The sequence below is a fragment of the Pleurodeles waltl genome, chromosome 3_2, assembly GCF_031143425.1.
Source record: "Pleurodeles waltl isolate 20211129_DDA chromosome 3_2, aPleWal1.hap1.20221129, whole genome shotgun sequence".
In the NCBI taxonomy this organism is placed as follows: Eukaryota; Metazoa; Chordata; class Amphibia; order Caudata; family Salamandridae; genus Pleurodeles; species Pleurodeles waltl.
In genome coordinates, this window is record NC_090441.1 from 42,348,134 (window position 1) to 42,370,152 (window position 22,019).

The following is a 22,019-nucleotide window of genomic DNA, read 5'->3' on the forward strand; positions in this document are numbered from 1 at the left end:
AAATGTGAAGAGACAACATTTTCTTGAAAGCAAATCTGTTGTTTTGCAGAGGAATTCTGTTAACCAGACTTGTACACGTCTAATTCTGCATGTAGCCATATTAACATGGCAGTAAGAGGCATGCCCCTCAGTGTTATTGAACTAAAGCAACCCAGGATACCATCCCCCAACTTTGTGAGGGAGGAACAGGCAGTATGATTGGTCTTCCACTTGATAGGAATGTACTTTTTCTGTACACTGAAGGCAAGGTTCTAACAGTGTAAGGTGTAGACAATGATGGTGAAATCACTTGCCAACCTCCCCACGTTCTCTTAAGCCCTTGGGGACGAAGACACAGCAATGACCTTTCATGTGTATCATGGCTTTATGGCTCAGAAGACGTCAGCTGGGACCTTCTTGCCCCCCCCCCCTTATACCTTGAGCTAGTTCACCTATTACCAGGGCCACTGGAATTATGGGACAGAGGAGTACCAAATTATGCGGCAGGGATGAACAAATTATGCGACAAGAAAATGCAAATTATGCCACATAATACTGTACATTTTGTGGTAGTAATACTTCATTATTTTCTCATTTTTACATCTGGCAACAATGTCTGGTAATATAGTTTTACCTTATTAGTAACAATTTGACACCCACACAATAATAAGCAACTTAAAGATGACCAGTCAGACTTTGCAAAAAGTGTTCCATTGCACAGGAAACCAAGTCACTATATATATTTTGTTAACTTTTGATCTGTTTGAGGAAGGAACAATTTTTGTCAGAATCTGCAGATTATGCAGCAGATGATGGATTATGCCGCAAATACATAATTATGCGAAAATTGCTGCAGCAACAGAATTGCATAATACCAGTGGCCCTGCCTGTTACTCTCAAAAGCACATTTGCTCTGGTTCTATTTGCTTGGCAAGGAAGGCCTTTTCAGTGGAGATGGCAGGTCCCCACATTGGTGGAGGACTGTGGTTCATTTTCCCTTATCTACAGTGCCAAAGGCTGTTTGCAACAGACAAGTTGCATCTGCCTCAACCCATGGCTGTTGTTAAATGAAGCAAGTCCTTCATGGTCTCAGTCCAGAGACTAGCTTTTATTTAGCCCTTGCTGAACACAACAGAAGAGGGAGGGACCTTCCCTGAAGCAGTGCTTCAAGATTTGGCGTACTTTCTTCCATCGCAATTCCTAAACATGACTTTGTTTCTAGACTGCTCTAAAGTAACTCTAGTATTCAGCTATTTCATCGATTCCTAAGCAATATTTAATTACTGTGCCCAGAAAAGCATTTTTTAAAATTTATTCTTAAATGTTCAAGGTGAACAGTCTCGAGGGGAGGGTTTCCTGGGAGTGTTCCTGGATGATTTAAAAAAAACAATTCTTACACCTCTCTCTCAAAATGGTATAATTTCTGTTATGGTCTGAATGGTCCTAATATTTTTGCATAGGTCTCCTGTTACTCCACCCCACACACTTGTCAATCATTTTACCCAAATATCTTCCACAAGCACAGCCCAACAACCCGCATTGCTCTCGTCTGACATGCATACAGTCTGTCTTGTATATTGCAGAAGATACTTCTTTTAAATCTACAGCCATACAGACATAATAAACATACATTAATGTTTCCATAACATCCATGTTATGTTACATTTTCAGTATTTGTATAGCCTCTTCTAAAATTAGTATGGCAGCAATACCCTTTATTAATCAGGGCACCCTTTTTTAGTCATTCTGGGATTTCCATCCATCTGATGTGTATCATTGCTTGGTTGTGTATGGTTAGTTGAGAGTGTCTAGGTTAGTGATGATTCTTGCTGGTTGATGTGAACAGAAAATTAATTTGATGCTTCAGAGATTGTTGTGTGTTATGTGTATTGGTGGGTAATGAAGGGCTTTGCTGCTTCCAGTGGGAGCTTGGTTGTGTTTGTGCGTTATGTGTATGAATGGGTACATAGTAACTAATACTTTGGGTTCACATAGAGGCTCATAAAAAAACTGCTAGCGCCAATTGCCTTCTGAAGGTTTACATATTGGTAAAATTGTTATCCTACCTCCATACTGTTGAACTTTCCGTAATTTTTCAAAGGACAAGAACATTTCCTCCACCAGTCAGTAGGCACCAATTAAACATTTCATTATATGCAGATGATTTAGTAATTACAAACCAATCATCAACCTTCAAGAACTACAAAAATATTCCCAAAAATATTGTCTGCAACTACATGTTAACGGCAATAATTATTACTATTGCATCTTTTCATAAAAGGAAAAATTCCAATTGGCTAAAGGTCCGTCTTCAATCAAAAGGGTAACAAATGTTACCTATCTTGGGATGGTATTTTCCTAGAAGTTCTCACGTCAGACATAAATCATGTGGTTGGTAAAATAAAATCTCACATAGCCGGCCTGAGAGCACTGTATGTGCTACCAGGAAAAACATTTAGATTCCTTCCTGAAAATACTCTCAACACTCTTATTTGGCATGGAATATATTCCATTTGATAATCACGACTTTTTAATCAAAACTAATGATAAACTTCTCAGGTATCAGTAAGGAATTTCCACCCAATACAAGTTTAAGATTCGAATTAGACTCAATTTGTAGTTGAGTTAAAACTTTTGGGGTTGTGATATGCTGAGGTTTTTGTTGTAGATAAGTCAAGCCAATCCAATCAAATCAAAATGCTCTAAGTGACCTCATTAAACATGAAATGGAACTTCATCAGTCTTCTCAAAACACCCTTTGTAAAAACATGAGACTTTGCTTTGAAGTCCTTTTAGGTGCAAAATTAAATAATTGCAAATTTGGAATGACGTACTGCAGGTTAAGTCATGGGTTCAGGATCTGACTTATAACCAGAATAAAGAACACTGTCTCAGTCTAGAAAGCATGAATTTAGTGACTCAGCTGTTATTGTTGAACAACCATATTTTTCATTGTTCATAAATTATTCTATAAGCTAATTTGTCCTTGATTTACATGCGTATGATTTACCATTGAACCCTTATAAAGGCAAGCGGTAAGGAGCTCATGGACCTGATCAAAACTATATTTATTGTGTTGCTTAGGACATGATCCTTAAGTATAGGCAGTTCATTTGTCCAAAATGAAAAAAATATTGTGCTGTTTTTTAAAGAAATTGTTTCAACGAAATACTAAAGTGAATGCACAGAAGGCTCTATATGTCTGCCGGCAGTGATAATGGATTGGTAAAGACAGAACAATTTTTATCCATTTTAAGTAAGTATTAAATGCTTTTCTTGAACGCTGTATGTTATTATGGTATTTCAGGAATATTATCATTGGATGTTGAACTTTAGTTTTTATTTGACTTTAATTTATTGTTAATCTTTTTGAAAGATTTTTATCGATAAGTATTGTTTATACCTTGAAGTATATATAAAACCACTGTAATTGCAGTAGGGCAAATAATTCTGGTGGCATTATGTGCACAACATTTATAAGACACTGATAGTGGCAGGTTATCATACTGATGCACATTTACATAATAAAAATATTGAGATAACAGTTGGAATAATAGTGAAATTTCACCAGGTGAGCAGAATCTGCACAACATTTTAAAGGCCCAGATTTCACCTACGCTTCTGAGGCTGAAGTTTGAGCAGTTGTTTACCCCAGATATCTCATGTTTGTGAAGTCAACCAAAGGCAGACAGTCACCAGTAATTCAAACCCTATTGGGATCCTGGCATATACCCTAGCCAGAGAAGCACCATTTACACATAAGGGTAAGACCCACTTTACTTTGGAGGTTGTCACACATAGTACTTTAGAGTTAAGTACTTTCACACAGTCATATTCACAGTTATGTTGTAGGTAAGCTTTCAGTCCTCACCTTTCCATGGGCGACCCTTACCATTTCTTGCTCACATGAGGCAACATCCGCCTGCTAGCCTAAGAATTTCCTCCTGACATTTTAATTTTAATTTTAGTAGGGAAAACTAATCGTTTGGGTTGTGGCACCAGCAGCTCTTTGGGTCTTAAAAGTACCACTGTATTGTTACTATAAGTCTGTATCTAGGCAAATTTTGGTTTTAAGCTTTGGAGCAAGCCTTAGAGTGTAACTGTTTGAGTGTGACCGCTGCTGCCATGTTTTGAGAGCATCTTGACACAGGTTGTGGTCTTTGACTGCATAAGGTTTGGGGTAGACCCATTAGAGCACTCTCTAGAGTGATCCATCCTTCAACTGAGAGTACTTCTAAGCGGGGTCTGGTGTCTGGACAGAAGAGATATTGGGAATAGTGAGCCTGGAAATTAGGTCTTTATTTGCTTACATTATATAAAGCCCTGCAGGATGTGCTATGCCCCCCAGAATAACTGGATCTTCAGAGTCCCCAGCTGAAAAAGAATCAGTCCTATAATATGTCTGCAGTGATTGAGGTTCCATTACTGCAGTCAAAACTATGGATGTTCAACTTCTAAGAAATGGTACTGGCAGGAACACAGTTCTGGATTCTCAGGACCTGTGCACGAGTGAGCCCAACATAACGGAGGCCACTGCATTACAAAAATAAAATTGTTCAGTAGCCTCAATTTAAAAAAAGAGGATGCTGTAAATGGGTGCGTTTCTGAAGGCAGGATGGGTGGCTGAGCACTGGTGTGATCATGCATGTGATTCATTCATTCATTCATTCACATGTTCTATGACTGCTACTCAGGAGGAAGAGAAGCTGGGACATCTACCTAGTTATTTTGTGCATCAAACCAGGTCACTGGTATTGTCACCACATTCAGTTATGCACAGCTCGAATTAAGAAGTTGCATTTCATATAATGCAGGGTAGGTGCAATACATTGTTTATGTGAAAGCTTCAGCTGATGTCACATTCCCAGATAAGAAGCCTAAAGTCTTCCTTCAACTTCAGATCAAGTACAGCAGTGTTGATGATCCCTTACAGTACGCCTATGTGGGTCATAGTACTACTATGGCTGCCGTCCAAAATATGTGAGAGACCGTGTATAAAAACTAGTGTATTGTATGCTATTTCTGCTTGTTGGGTGGATGTTGGTCTCAGTAAGTTAAACAATTACATGAACTTGAATGCTACCACTTACTCATTTGACATTGACTTATATCTTGGGATTATTGAGGTGCGTAGAAAAAAGCCAAGGTTAGAAATATTGACCCTGAAATAAAATATAACTTGATCCAAGATCAAACAAGTGTATTAACTTGAGTAGACGTGAATATACCACCCCCGCAATCATTTATATAACATGCTGAAAGCCACATTGGAATCTTTGAAGTTAGATCACCTCCTTTAAATTGGTCGGCTTTTCTAATACATGATCATTTTTGTTTATTTTCACTTTCAGACAATACAACTGTTGCACCTCCAGCTGTGCACGGATGTTTAAATGAAGAAAAAAAGTATTTCCGGGAAGCTGAACAGATTGAGAGCATGAGCTTGGGTAAGTAATATCTTTTAACAGTAGTTGCATGGATGTCATTGATGATCAAGAAAGTTCTCTCAGTATTAACTGTCTTCTCTGTGAGAAGAGGAGAACTATAAGAGGACATCTCTTCGCATTTATCTTTTAACTGTACCCAAGCTTTGAAGTCACACAAGGCTTCTTAGGTATATTGTATAATAATAATCAGAATTAAAGAAAAGTAAACTTTATATCAAACTGTAATATTTAGCAAGAAAGAATTGTTTGCTCTATTGCTTTTGACAGAAATATACATTCTCAGCGGATTCAAAGACCTTTAATTCTTCTATTATTATTACATTGGATGGATGTAATACCTAGCCAGTTTTGTTGATCTATGGCAATGATGGGACGGCTGAGGCAAGTTCCATAATTGAACTTTGCATAACTAATAAGGGCAACTTTGAAGCGGTTCTGTACAGATCATGCCCGACCTACAGCTGTAATCAAATCTAGATAAAATAATATACGTTGTCTTACAGTGAAGTTTTATAGAGATACTATTAAACAGGCTGAGTGACATTTACTATTCTGTTCATGTCTTTGGCACTCCAGTAATTTCTTTGATATGGGATTTGATCTCTTCAATGCCAGGATTTTTGCTTTGTCTCGACTCATTCCTTTTGGTCCCATAGAAAGCTCTGTTACTGTTGACACATTGTAATATTGATATTTAAACCACAGTGGTAGAAAGGTGTAATGGCCTGTGTACTCAATGAAGGTTTACAATTAGTAGCTCACCTGCAAAGTAATTTCCTTAAATGTATGTATTTGTTAATTTGTACAGTGGTATATTTCATCAAATCAATGACTCCAGTGCTGAATGAGTCACATAATGGAATTACTGACTAACATCAAGCCAGTAAAAGGGGGCAGGGAGAGAAAAAAAGGAAGATAAGGGAGAGTAAGGAAAAAAAAGGGGGCAGTTAATAGGAAGGCCCTTGAAAACGGGTAGAGAGAGAGCGTTAGCAGCCACACCTATTCTTGAAAAGTAGAGTTTCATAAGCCTTTCAGTTTGAGGTCCATATATATTCTCGCCAATTGCTCTTTCTAAATAAAAAAAAAAAACAGTCCCTTATGGTTGTCATTGCAGCTGTGTATGTTTATTCGAAGACTGGTAAATTGGCTCCACTAGGTCTATTAGCACATCATTTACCAAAGGGCATCTTGATGCTGTCAAGCAGTGTGTTCACAGTAGCATGCATAGTTGGATCAAGCAATTTAGATACAGAGATGCCTTAAAGACCCTTCATAGTGCCATGATTTGTATTTGTGGGCCCTTGTTTGAGACTGGCTCTCAGGCACAAAATTCACCCTCTTCACATCACAGCTGAGTTGGAAAACCACACTGACCCTGGAGCACTAGGCATTACTCCATGATGGCGTATCTCCATGATTTGGTTTGTAGTACAAAGACGTAAGCCTTATTCTGAGTATATTTACTTATGACAGTGCCTCCATCCACCTTGAACTCTCTTGTCTGTACACCAGTACAGGTTTTCAACACTAATACTAAAACCTTAAACTGAAATGAGAAAAATGAAGAATTAATTTTGCATTGTAAAACAAATGGGAACTTTACTTCTGTGTGTTGTAGACCTGATTGAACAGCGCGTATATATTCCCACCAGACACAGTGTGTGCACTATAGTCCTGAAAGGTACTGCCCATGTAACTTCTTGTGGCCAAACAACTGCTACCTAACTATAAACAAATATGGTAAATGTATTGCTTTTTACATCAGGCCCTCTGAGAGCTTTTCAAAGTTTGGTTAATGAAAATATTCCTGCTGATACCTTTTGGAATGGACTTGGGTTCAGTATCTGCTCAGTGTTTTAGCAGGATGTGCAACTGGTTTGTCTGATAACAATAGTAATAAAAAAGATTGCTTATATAGCAGTTTATCCTCGAGGTCTTAAGTTATTGTAGGTGTTACCATCATCTGATTCAAAATTGCTCATTTATTAGCTTCTGAATGATGAACCGTTAAGCATCACCGCTGTAACCATGTATTCCTTAGAACATGGTTATTAATTAGCATAAAGACATAGGGCCTGATATAGACCTTGACAGTGTTACAGTGTACCCATATCGTCGGCAGACCCAAAATGCCGCCAAGGCAACGGAGTTCCACCCGCCATATTTAGATATTACAGCTGTGCAAGTGATGGACTGTTGAGGGATTGTTGATGAGGAAGATGGCAGCAGGATTCACTGGACTTCATACAATGGCAGGGGCTATGGAATAGAGTTAAGTGATGCACACACTTTAGGTTTGTCATATGTGTGCCCCTGCACTACACATTACACAACACACCATCATCCATTACAATTCCAACACAACACTACCCGTACGTGCCGAAAACACACATTGACAAACATCCATGCCACAACACCACACACCTTTGACACTGCACCCACACACGACACAAACACAACAACCAACACAACTACACACTCAGCTACACAAACACAAGCACAACTAGACACCTCACAACATTGTCTGCCACACAACATTCACCTGAATGTGTCACATGGCAACACAACATACACAACATCGATCTTACATGCAAGTGACACACATACAGATACAACCACACCACCCACTCCAGCTCCCTCCACCTCAACCAGCCAATCCACACACATACCCGTACTGACTCACGTACACAACAGATAGCACAAACCTACCAGTACAGGTCCCCTTGCAAAGCGCACACATGGACACTGTTGTCAAGTGTGATTGTACTGTCATTGTGGTGCCAGCATTCATTTGGCAATGAGTAATGACACCACAATGGTAGTTGTGTATGTGTGCGATATGTATTGTGTACCAATGTGTCCCCATCCATGTCTGACCCACTTGTTTCCCCGACATATGTATGTCACAGTGATTTAAAAAAATTACTGTGACATGTATATGCCTGCAGTGATTCCTGCCTCCTGTGCAGTGCCCACCTATCGTACCCAGGCATCGCGGTGTCCCTACCTTTGATTCCAGCGATGGGTGGGGTCATGTTTTCTTCGTGGGACGGTGTCAGCAAAGACAGCAGGTGTTGTCCAGTTGTTTCCAGTGGTAGACTGAGGTGGAATGGGGAGAAAAGGTGAGTTTTGCAGCGTGAATCTTTTCTGGATTCACATGATTTGCTTTATTCTGCCATCTAGTAAATGGGTTCAGATTACCTACTATTTCACCTTCTAAATTGTTTTTTGTCCGTCCTCTGTCCGTACCTTTGTTTTGTTTTTGCTAGACATCAACGAAAGTACCATTTGGTGTTTTGTTGTGACGTCGTTGCACTTCCTCCGGATGTTTCTGCCCCATTTTGACATCTTCAGATCGTTTTTTTCCGTGGTTGCGTCAGGATGTTTTTCGTGGAGACGTCTTCAGCTTAATGAGGAATTTCTAAGAATTACAAGAAAATTGTGAGCAAGTCGACAAAGATATTTAAAGAAAAAACAACATTGCGGAACACATGAAGTGATTTTCCAGTGTTTTTATTTTCCACCAACAGATTCCTGGGAATGCCAGAACAGGGGGCTCCCCACATGGCGTGATAGATAAGATTCGGTTTCAGTTTTCTAAAAATTGTCATCATAAGTACCCCCAGAAATACAAACATTCGGTTTGCAATCTTTGCCTTCCAGTCGATCACTGGCGTGAAGACTGTCTCGCCTGCACAGTATGTGCGCCGAAAACACGGAGGGTGAGACATAAATAAAAAATGGCACACCATACACTGCGGGGGGAGAGGGGAATCACCACCATCTATAAGAGATTCAGAAGAAGCAATTTGATTAAATCCTTAAAGTCTTTACAATACCTCAGAAAACTTTGACATCGAAAGAACTCCATGAACAGGAGCTGGAAGAAATTCACCCCCTCACACACCGGAGCCTCAAGAGGAGAAAGAGGACATATATTATGAGGAGGAGGAAGACTCAGAAGAAGGAGAGTATGGGGAATGTCAATGGGAAGACCTGGAAGGAGAATCCCCTGAAGAGGAGGTTGAGTCCTACCCATTAAAACCATCCCTACCAGATGACATAGTAATGCACAATCTGATTATAAAAAATGCGGCTGACAAGTTTAACGTTCAATTGGGGGGGAAGTGTATTGGACTAGGGCAGGGAAGCATTTAAAGAGCCAGCTACCTATAGAGCCGTAACACCCAGAGCTGAGAAAAAAAATAGTTCTCCTGTAAGGATCCACTTTGTATAAAGCAGTGGTTCCCAACCTTTTGACTTCTTTGGACCCCCACTTTATCATTACTGGTGCCCGGGGACCCCCACTGAATCTTTATTGAAATCCGGGGACCCCCCACTAAGTCATTAATGAAAGCCGGGGACCTAATCTGTTAATATAATTTAATTTTCTCAGCAGTCGCAGACCCCCTGAGGAGGCTTTGCGGACCCCCAGGGGTCCCCGGACCACAGGTTGGGAACCACTGGTATAAAGGGAACAATTCCAGCAGACTCTTTAATTGTGGCAACAGCAAGGAAAACAGCAAATGTTCTTTCAACCACAGGACCACCCCTAAAGAGAGCAAAAAGATGGAGCTGATGGGGAGAAGAGTAGAACGCAGTGCATCAAACCAGTGGCGCATTGCTAATTCAAATGCTCTTTTATATAGACACACCCATCAACACTAGGACAAGTCAGGAGAGTTGATGAAGTACCTCCCTGAACAATATAAAAAGAGAGCAGCACATCTGGTCGACAGTGGCAAGAACATTGGAAACACCTGCTTAAAATCTGCATTAGATGCTGCAGATATAGTTAGCTCAGGACGGGGTTACATTAGGAAGACACTTGTGGTTACAAATTTCTGGGTTCAAACCAGAAGTGCAAGCGAACTTTATAAACACCCCTTTCATTGGCCAGCAATTATTCTGAAATCAAGTGGATGATTGCCTCAGTCAATTAAAAAGACAACAAGACTGCAAAATCTATGGGAGCATTGCAGTTTCGAGGGGGCTCCTTTCCATCAAGAAGACCGGTCTCAGGAGGTACTTATCAGACAGGGAGTACTCATCAGGACTTCCATGTGCACACAGTCAGCACCCTTGCAACAAAGCTGGCAATACCAACAGCAAGGAAGAAATACAGTTACCAGAGGTCAATCAGGAAGAGGAAGTTCAACACCAGCAAATAAATGACTGCAATACAGCACCAATCATGAAGACCACAAACTCCATCATCAAAGCAAAAATACATCACAATTCAACGGTGAGTGGAAGCATTAATTTTTTTTTACGAGGAGTGGAGAAAAACAACTTCAGACAAGTAGATCCTAATTGTAATAAAACATAGATATTTCATAAAACTACTAAAACTTCCACCACCAAGAAGACAAAAGAAAATAATTCATTCGAAGGAGGAAATAAATCGCCTCCTAAAGGAAGTCAGAGTTGTTAGACAAGCAAGCTATAGAAAAAGTGGCAAAGCAATATATCAACAAGGGAAATAACTCAACATACTAGTTACTTCCAAAAGTGGACGGCTATTTGGGTCCAATTCTAGACCTCAAATACCTCAACAAATTCATAAAGACTCAAAAATTTCAAATGACAACCTTACAGGAAGTTATTCCCCAACTTCAAAGGGGATTACATGGTAACTATAGACTAAAATGGAGCTTACTTGCACATCCCAATGAATGCAAAACACAGAAAATATCTAAGATCTGTAGTCGACAACAAACACTACCAATTCAAAGTCCTGGCTTTTGGTCTAAAATCAGCACCAAAGGTGTTCACAAAATGTTAACAAGTGGTAGCAGCACACCTCAGAATTAAAGGAATACATGTGTATCCTTACCTAGATGACTGGTTGGTGAGAGCACACTTATCAAAATGCAAACAGGACATTTAAAATGTAATGAAAACACCATGCACTCAAGTGTTTTCCTTAATCATAGAGAAGTCCTCAACAGGATCAGAACAAGAGAAGGTGTACTCGGAAGCAAGACTGTATTCATTTCAAGCAAAAACATTCCCCAGCAAGAAGAGGACTCTGTCCCTGTTGGAAGATACTTGCCGTTACCAGAAGAGGCAAGCTCCAACAGCGAGGACGGTGGGGAAGGCATTAGGAAAGATGGCATCTCGCATTCCATAAATCCCACATGTTAGACTACATAAGAGACCAACTGAAGATTGGCTTCAGAATCAATGGTCTCAGGCAACTGGGAGTTGGGAAGATCTAGTGGAGGAAATGGCATGGTTCAACAGGAAAAACATTACTCGGGGAAGACTATTTCTGCAACCAACTCCTACAGTGACCATAGCGTCAGATTCCTCACACATGAGAAGGGAAGCTCATATGGGCTCTGTAAAGATAAGAGGGATATGGAACAATCAAGACAGTACAACACATAATATTGTCTGGAACTAAAGACGGTTTGGTTAGCCATGAAAGCATTTCAGAAACGCATTCACAGAAAGGCAGTTCTAATTCAGACAGACAACACAACTGCAATGTTCTATATCAAAACCAAGGTGGGACGCAATCACCCTCCACCCCTTCCTCAAGGTTATCTCAACCGAGCTGGAAATGGGCGATCCAGAGAAACAGAGATTCAAGCAATTCACTTATGGGGGAAGGAAAATTTTGAGGCAGACAGGTTGAGCAGATTGGCAATGGGCTCGCATGAATGGGAGTTGAATCAGAATGTGGTACATCATTTTTTCAAAGCATGGGGGACCCCATTATTAGACTCTTTTGTGACCCCGTGGAACGTGAAGTACCAAAACTTTGCATCCACACTACCATACCCTCAATCTCAGGGGAATGCCCTTTTGATAGACTGCTCAAGAACATTTCCTTACGCTTTTCCACCAATTCCCCTGTTGCACAGAGTAATCAACAAATGAAAGAGGAGCCACGTGACGCTAATTCTATTAGCGCCACAATGGGCAAGTCAAACATGGTATTCGGAGCTGATAGCCCAGGGGAAAAAGACAAAACTTGCTATCCCTGGGAAAAGGTAAGGTTCTACATCGAGAGGCAGAATATTTAAGAGAAGACAGAAAATCTGCAACAAGTAAATGTTAAATGGCAAAATGGAAACAATTTACAATATGGTGTAAAAAGAACAAGTTATATAAAAAGATTACAAAGGAGTGGACTGTTCTAAAACATGTATCTCTTAATTGTGCTTCTTTATGAGTTCATTTGTCTGCTACAGTGGCTTATAGTAGAGGTCAAATGGGAAAAAGTTTTTTCACATCTCCAATGGTAAAACGATTCCTAGAAGCAACCATTTGAGCTGTTACCCAAAGGCAGCTTTGCAAATGTTAAAGTTAAAGATGGCCTTTTTAGTGGTGATTACTTCCTTATGTAGAGTAAAAGAGTTACAGGCACTCACTATTAAAGGACCCTATTGCCAGATACATAAAGACAGAATTGTCATGAGAACAGACTCATTTCTTACCAGAAGTGGTCTCTCAATTTCATATTAATCAATCTATTCAAATACCAAGTTTCTTTCAAAACCCAAAACTCATGCGGAAAGAAGCCTGCATACATTGGATACAAGGTATTGCATCATGTATTACATTGAGAGAACTAAACGTTTTAGGAAATCTCAGCCATTGTTTGTTGCTTTCTCCAAACACCTTAAGGGGATAGCAGTATCAAAGAACAATTTCAAGATGTATTGTAAAATTAATCCAATTATGCAAAAAAAAAGTGCAGGCCAAGCCTTACCTACAGCTCCAGGAGTGCACTTTACATGGAAGAAGGGAGCAATAGTAGCATTTATGTCCAACACAACATTACAAGAAATCTACATGGCAGCAACTTCGGCTTCAGTACATACTTTTACATAACATAGTATTGACATACAAATGATTTAAGAAGCACAGGTAGGGCAAAGAGTGTCAAGACATTTATTTTCAAATCAATATCCATCTTCAACCCAGCCACCACAATAAAGGAAAACAGCTTAAAAAAATCAATGCACAGCATATAAATCCAGAGAAGACTCATGCCGTAAAACAAAAAGTTTCTTATCTGCAGGTGTAGTTTTGCAACTTGAAGGTTTTCTGGATTCATATGCCACTCATCGAACTCCACCAAGAAGATGGTGAGAAGAAGAGTGTAAAAAAAAAAAAAAAAAGAATCTGAATCTGAATATGGCAAACTGGGATGGGACGGAGGCATCCAGAGGACGTGCAAGAACGTCACAACAAAATACCAAATAGTACTTCCATTGACACCCAGCAGCAGCAAAACAAGGGTAGAGGTAGAGAACGGACAAAAAAATAAAAAATTAGGAGGAGAAATAGTAGATAATCCGGACCCAACCACTAGATGACGGAATAATGCACAGCATGTGAATCCAGAAAATCTTAAAACTGCAAAATTGCACCTATAGGTAAGAAACTTTTTGTTTTGACCCCTTTGTCCGCCCAACCCGCCAACTCAAAAGTGGATTTCGGACTGCCATTTTTTGCAATGTGCAAAGCTGGAAGGGTGGCTGGGTTCCGCCATCATCGTGGACGGTGTTTCTTGGTGCAGGCGGCAGTTGGAATGCGGGCTTTTGGCTTTGGGACTGCCAACATCTAAATACAGCTGGTGGACCATCAAAGCAGTGGATGGGTTTTCAGTCGAAAAGTTGACGGCGGGACCATTACCGCCAACATCTAAATTAGACTTATAATTGGTTCTGTTGGAGTGGAAATCAATATTGTGCATGCAGTTCATTATTGGCTACATCCAAAAGGCATTCATCTTTGTTTTTTAGAATTCAGAAAACATATACAATAAATGAGAGAAAGAGCACACATGGGTGTATCTTCAATTCATTTGTTGTATTCAAAATAGTCTCTTTTTATCATATTATACAGGTAAATTAACTCTCAGTAAGCAAAGGTTTCGGCACAAATGCAAGGTGGAAGGTGCTTGTGCAGTGCATTCAGTGACAACAGTGAGTTTGAATGAATAAAGTAAAAATAAAAGTAAATTGAAGATCATGGGGTAACAGAATCTGAATATTGCTGTTATTTTGCCTGTCTGCAGTCACATAAGTTATCAGTCTCTTCTATCGGAGAAGGTAGATTTTAAACTCCTGTTTCCTTTCTGCCGGACTACTTTGAAATACAGATGTTATATACTTGATTGTCAGAATTTAGACCCTGGTGGAAAGTGGAGTCGTGATCAGCACTGCAGTGCCGACCTTGACACTGCCGTGGCTGACCACGGCTCCGACTGCCGCCAACCCATCAGGATCTATGATTCTGGCAGGGGTGGCGGTCTGGACGCCAAGATCATAATCTGACAGTCGGACTGCCAGGAGTGCGGTGGTCCAACCGCTACAGCGGGTTTGGCGGTCCTCGGGCCGCCAAACTCGTAATCAGGCCCAATCAGCCATAACCTTGTTCACAGGATTTTGCTGATTTCCTTAATCACATGCAACTTTTTTCTTGTTCTCAATCCTTTTAATTTGGTTGTTTACATGTTAATTATATTTATATTCAATTAAAATTGTTTTACATCAAGGGTGACTGCTTACCCCGGCCCCAAAATGTAGTCTACCTTACCAGAATCAGTCCCTTGGAAATCACTGCAGCTGTTCTTTTGTAAACTTTACTAGGAGTGCAACCAACTCCCATTTTGCCTTTTAGAAGCTGTAACATGCTTACCCCAGGCCCTCCAGTACAAAGGTTTTTCTGCTGCCCTTTCATTGGTTAGTGCTTGTAGTAGAGTAAAAAAAACATCATTAGGTGTTCTATACCTTCCCATTTTTATATTTATGGAGCACAATTATATGTCTTCATAAGTACATTTTTTATGTTTAAGAAAAAAAACTTGCCTAGGTCCATATCGAATTTACTATGTCATAAACCACAAGATGCAATTTTTTTGATGTGCTTCTGAGCTCCCAGTCACAAAACTGCACAACACCACTCATCTGTTAGGTGAGAGTCCATACAAATATATGTTTTGAACACTAATTGCAAAAACAATTGCTTAAGACACATTGGTGAGCACATACAATAATGTGGACAGTTTGTATAGAGCCGTTTTTGTCCTTTTTTTCCTCGCTTTTTAGCACTGCACTTCATGTCTGGATTTGTTGTATGCAATAAACGGATAATACTTGCTTCAAGTAACAGTAGGTTAAATGATATTTGTTATGTGGTGATTGTTTCAATATTGCTACTTTCTTGTCTTTTCTAAGGACTGAACAGATCAATCAAGTGTACCAAACAGCAGGAAACAAGTGGTTGGGAAAGAAAACTCGCTTGTGATTTTGGGAGAAACACAAGTCAGAATCCAAAGAGTCTTCAGAAGGTGTGCCCACTGGAAGAATCATATGCTTACACCGAATATAAAAGTACCTTTAACCAGAAGTCAAACATTCTTGAACATAATAACAAAAAATGCCAGAAATCATACACTCTGACTGAATGTGAAACGAGTCTCAACGAATCATCTAAGATGGAGCAGCATCAAGCAATAAAATCTACATTACAAATGTGTATCTGTGGCCAGTGTGGGAGGTGCTTTAACCAGTCATCTAACGTGATTACAGATCAGCTAATAAGCAACAGCCATCAGCCAAATACATGCAGTGAATGCATGAAGGTTGTTTGCTTCTCATCAAATTTGAACAAAGATCAAGAGAGACCGTATAAGTGTAGTGATTGTGGGAAAAGTTTCAAAACATCTCAAACATTGATAAGACACCGGCGAATGCATACTGGAGAGAGACCATATGTATGTAGTGAGTGCGGGAAGAGTTTTAGACGTCCACATACATTAATGACACATCAGTTACTGCATACTGGTGATAAACCATACACATGTATTACATGTGGGAGAAATTTCAGACAGATTCCACACCTTATGAAACATCAGCGAACACACATGAGAGAGAAGGAGCTCGAATAGTGAGAGTAGGATCCTGAAATGAAGGACAGCTAAACATCTTGAACTCTGTTCTCATGGCTGAGCAGAATACCCTCATCCAGTGAGACTGCTTGTAAAGGATACGTTCCAGAGTGGGAAAAATGGAGGCTGTGCAACCACCTATCCATGGGATGGCACAAAGTGCATGCAAAAGACACACACGATTGGTTATTGCTACAATAATGTTTACAAAAAAGAAGCCTAAGCTGGCGAAATTGTTGAAGTCTCTATGCATATATATTTTTTCTTACCTGCAGTGCTTGTGACCTGGAGCGTGTTTCTCAGCAACTCACCCCGGCTGATGGTTTGTCCAACCACAGAGCTACTTCCAAAGTCATCCATCTCACTCAGCAGTACCACGGACCCCCTCGAAGATCAGTCTTCACCAGTTTTTAGAAACTTTATGATTCCAGGATAATGTTTTTCAGCTGAAAATGGTGCAGGGATTTTGGCTTTCCTTGATCCTTCATACAATCTCTGTTTCACAGAGTTGGCCTTGGGGATCAAATGCTGGGTATCCACACGAACTGCAGGTTTTGTGTTATATTGTATCTTAGTAGAGCCTTCTGGATATAGTCGGCCCTTTACTACAAACCTCTTTTCTTGCCAGAGTCAATATCTTTAACTGTGTACTCCATTCCAACAGCAGCCAATGCAGGTGAGTGGGTTTTGAAGAAATATTACTTTTGGGCTTCAGTTTGCATATTTCTTTGTCTGCTACTATCTGTTCTTGCGTACGTCTGGCAGAACAGTGGGTTGGGAAACTGATAGAGTTTTGCCATAATTTATCCAAAATAGAGAAAGGGAGCTTTGAGTACTGGAAGGGGACATTCAAGAATACCATGAATTCCTTTTTTGCTGAAGCCATTTAGCTCCCTTTTTTTTTTTTTTTTTTTAAACTTTTCTTCTGGTATTTGCCACTGCTGTGAGTGCTCTTTCTCACAGTGAAACCCCAGAGTTTTGACATAGCATGGTGTCTTGAGTGAAGGACCCAAGGAATGTGACTATTTGAAAGGCGGTGAGGATGGGATGTTTGAGCCCAAAATGGTAACTACTGTCTTGACATCCTTCGGGCTTAACAAGTGCTCCATGATTCAGGCATCCCTTAGTCAATGCTTGTCTGATCCTCATTCTAATTCATCTGCACCGCCTGAAGCATATCATCAGCTAACATCAGGAAAGATGATACCTCCAAATAATCCCTGTCAGCGTTTTGCAAGCATACATTAAAGACCGATTTCGAGCCTTGTCCTAAATAGTACATGAAAGAGAGAAATAAACATTATAAGGGAAAATTAAGACAACCTTGGGTCTAAGGAAAATATGACTGTTCAAATTACCAACCAGAAAACATACTACAAACAGCTGGTGAATATTCAATAACACCTTAGAGAAAATCATGAGTAGGCAGCTGGGTAATTTAAATTATTTGAAAGGGATGTAATTGATTTCTATCAGCACAGACAAATTAAGAATTTGAAATAAAATATAACATGCAATTCATTTGGAACACAAAGGCTCGTTTATCTGTGTATTGCACATTTGAAATGTAAAATAGAAGTAAGAAAATACTTTCAAACACATTTAATTTGTTATTGTTTTTTTTTTTTAATGTTGCCATTCTTTATTAGTTTTTTTTTTATAGATTTTAAAGGAATCTATACATACAATATACAGATAAGTATACACGAACAACAACAGTAGCATTACTGCTGGTTATATGACTATACAACTGGTAGCGAAAGACAACATTCTCCATCTGTGAGAAAGGTGTAGCATACCAAACATTTGAGGAAATAAAAAGGGGGTTCAAGGGAGGTGCATACGGAAGGAGGAATGAGCTGGGGTGGAGGGGGGGGGGGGGGGGAGTGGATGAGAGGGTAGGGCCTCCCTCCTTATCCCAGTGTGAACCCACCTGCCAACCCTATCATCTCAAAATCTTCAGCATGTTGCTAAAGTCATGGGTGGTGGACGTCAGGCTGATCGGAAATGGGGTTGAAGAAAGGAGACGCAGCACCATCCGCACAATAGTGTGTGGAAGCGTGTGAGCCTCAGCTTCTTAAGGGTATGGGCCATGTTGGTAGTTTAGTGAACCATGCCCATGGAGTATGGACACCTTGTCCCTCTGCTCAGACTTATTCACCATCATAGGAAGGCGCTCCAGGCGTCTTCGAATTTATGCAACTGGTCATTCAGTTTGTATATCATTTTTTGCATAAGCCTTCTAATGACGTAGGATCTCTACTTTCGCCACTGCCAAGGCTGTAGACCACCACCGTTCCTCATATCTGTTTCCTTTGACGCTGTGTGTTACCATTGCTGCAAACTATGAAAGAACATGAGCATCAATATGCAAGTAACAGGAAAGACATTGTCTTTCACACAGTAAAAATTTCATTCTCTAAAAATGAAAAGAAAGAAAAATATAGCTTCACTGTGTATTGTAATGTACTACAGGACTTGGCACACACGCACGAGAGCTAGGATTCTGCCAAGAGAAACAGTAATAAAAAATATAATGGTTAGTTGACTGACATTATTGAGCTAGATTGGTTGTTAAGAGACATACCTTGCAATAGGTCAGATGACACTGCAGGACAAGATATTATTTGCCTCTGCTTCACGATAATTAATGCAAACTGTGTTGATGTGGTTATTCAACATGCTTTAGTGTACTACAATAATGATGGTGAATAAGGAACTATATTTTTCAGTCATTGTGAATGCTCAGAATTATCTGGCTATGAATTATTAAACATAAAGACACACAGGATATTTTTTTTATTTTGTAAATAGTACATTACCTGCAGGGTTACTCTGTGCTAGGAAGAAAGAGAACAGAATCCTACTTTTTAGGCACCTCATGTAATATTTTATGTATTTTTAGTGAGGCACAAATATATGTTTTATTAGTAGTTCCAACTGATGAAAGATTGGTATTGTTTCTTGGAGTCAGAGGAAGGGGATTCCAGACGGCAGGCGCCAGGGGAGAAAATGCTCTGCCACCAAGTCTCGCTTTCCAAAAGCGTGATAAATTTGATAGGTAGGAGCCAGAGGGGTGAGGTGGGGTGGATTGGTATGGGTTGAGGTGGGGCAAATTGGAATGGGGTGGATTGGGGTGTACTGCACAATTATGTGTTAAAACATCATTTCTGAAATTCCACATAATAAAAAAATGTTGCTTTGTAATGTTTAGAAAAAAGATAATCGTCATCTTTTGAGAACAGCGCCCACAAGCAAAACCAAAAGAAAACATGAGTGCGAGGTGAGAAAAGACAACTTGGCAAAATAAAAGAAAGTTAGCTTTAAAAATTAAACTTTGCAATTTTGTTTGTCATTCTAGGCACATTTTTCCCAGTCACAAGCCTTCTGTTTGCAGGGCATTTGAAGCTAAAAAGAACAAAATAGTACCTCAGTCATGCCTGGAGCAGCAGATGGGCACTGATTAAGTTGAATCAATCCGTGCTTGGTCCCTGCTCCACATAGAGGAATGGAAATGTTTGCCTTGAAGTGACAAATTACGAGGCTGTAAAAAAGAGTGCCAACAAATTGCAAGTGACAGGCGGACTCCAAGCTCTTTACTGTACACAATAGAGTCTCACAAGCGAGACACATGCACTCACAGGCTCAACCCTAAAAAATAAAGCTGCATTTGGTAGAGGGGAGAGTCTTGTAAACATGTGCTTTAGGCATTGAAAGTGTAGAAATTGAAAAAAACAAAGGGCCACAGTCCGGTCTGAAATAAACACAAAGCTTGGCCTATTATCTTTGTCACTTAAAAGGGCTAATCTTTTTAGATGGGCCTGCATGTGTGCACAAGCAAAATGCCATTTCACATACAGTGAAGAGAGACAATTGCTGAAGTGGGCAGACCCATTACTCCATGATCTGTGGTGGGTGGAAGCAAAATGTGAGAGCTAGTGCCACTTAAACAGACCAATGGATTAAGAGTGACCCCATATGAAAATACATATTTTTTAATTCATTTTTTTAACAATCAGTCTCGCAAAACAATAAAGCTGTCTCTAAGCCACGACTAAAAACATGGTATCTTGTATGCTTTGCAGCAGCTGTTTTAAGGGTGATAGAGGTTCATGATGTGGAAGCAATTATGAATGACATAAGCACATATTGACTCACTTTAACATTGAAAGATCTTGCCACTTCCTACTACGAGTAGCCCAAAGGTGGTAAGTACAGCACATTGCTGTGGCACGGAGTGAACAATGAAAAAGATATCAGATAGAGTTAAAAATGGAAAAGCGACTATTGGTCTGTCCCTCTGCCTAGGACCTTTTTTTTCTTCCCTTTTTTACATAAACTTTATTGTGTTTTACATTTTTCAGTTACACCAGGATATAGTGTTAGTGATTGAGTACAGATAGTATTAGTGTCCTTAAACATAACTCAAGCTGAACAATCACCTAGTATAATATATACCGTATTGATTAGAATAGGTAAGAAATTACATATGGTAACACAACAGTAAACCCCACTAACCCTCCCCTGACATAAATAGGTGTACTTCATAAATATCTATGAAGTTCTATAGTGTAAGGAATATAGTAATTATAGGGAACCGGGATGGTATGTTAAACAATCTGTTTGTGTATAATGTACTAATCACTAAGGCCCTGATTCCTACGCCGCCCGCCAGGCGGGAACCGCCATATGGCCGCTCTGCGGTCGAAAGACCGCTGGGGCCATTCCGACCTTCCCGCTGGGCCGGCGGGCGCTAACATTGTTAGCGCCCGCCGGCCCAGGGGGAAGGCGGCCTGCAACACTGAAGCCGGCTCCGAATGGAGCCGGCGGTGTTGCAGGTGTGCGACGGGTGCAGTTGCACCCGTCGCGCTTTTCACTGCCTGCTAAGCAGACAGTGAAAAGCATGCTGGGGCCCTGTTAGGGGGCCCCTGCACTGCCCATGCCAGTGGCATGGGCAGTGCAGGGGCCCCAGGACACCCGTTCCCGCCATCCTGTTCCTGGCGGTGAAAACCGCCAGGAACAGGCTGGCGGGAAGGGGGTCGGAAGCAGCGCCGCCATGGAGGATTAGCCAAGCCAGGGGAAATCTGGCGGGAACCCGCCAGACCTGGTTTTCCGACCGCGGTCGGAATGGGCTTTGAAGCACCGCCAGCCTGTTGGCGGTGCTTCAGTCATCCGCGACCCTGGCGGTCATAGACCGCCAGGGTCAGAATGACCCCCTAAGTAGTCAGAAAGTGCTACCCAGGGCCTCAGCACCAACCTCGGTCACCCACCAAGAAGGTGGAACATTGCAGGCTCCATGGTGGGGTATTTGTCTGGATCCAATGTCAAAGGGCAAACCCCGTGTCGTCCTAGTGTGTACTATCATCTTCACTGTCCTGTGTGACAAGATTTTCTAGGATAGTATCCCAATCTAAAGCAATTGATCGTTTACGGCAGTGGTTCCCAACCTTTTGATTTATGTGGACCATCATTTTAACATTAATGGAACCCAGGGACCCCCACTGAATCGTCATTGGAATCCGGGGACCCCCTCCTGAGTCATTACTGGTAGCTGGGGACCTAATTTGTCAATATTTGTTAATATTTTTTAATTTTCTAAGCAGTCGCGGACCCCCTGAGAAGGCTTCGCGGACCCCCAGGGGTCCCCGGACCACAGGTTGGGAACCACTGGTTTACAGTAT

General features: G+C 40.6%; 1 protein-coding gene across 2 annotated transcripts in view; it reads left to right on the forward strand.

Moving 5' to 3' along the window:
- The window catches only part of LOC138286437 (zinc finger protein 773-like), an 85,541-nt gene extending 67,602 nt beyond the window's left edge, over positions 1 to 17,939 (forward strand). For both annotated transcript variants that reach the window (XM_069226698.1, XM_069226699.1), the window contains 2 exons: positions 5,331 to 5,426; positions 15,626 to 17,939. In XM_069226698.1, coding sequence (XP_069082799.1) covers positions 5,331 to 5,426; positions 15,626 to 16,338 — 809 coding nt within the window. In that variant the 3' untranslated portion in view covers positions 16,339 to 17,939. The remainder of the gene's footprint in view (positions 1 to 5,330; positions 5,427 to 15,625) is intronic.
- The last annotated feature ends 4,080 nt before the right edge of the window (positions 17,940 to 22,019 follow it).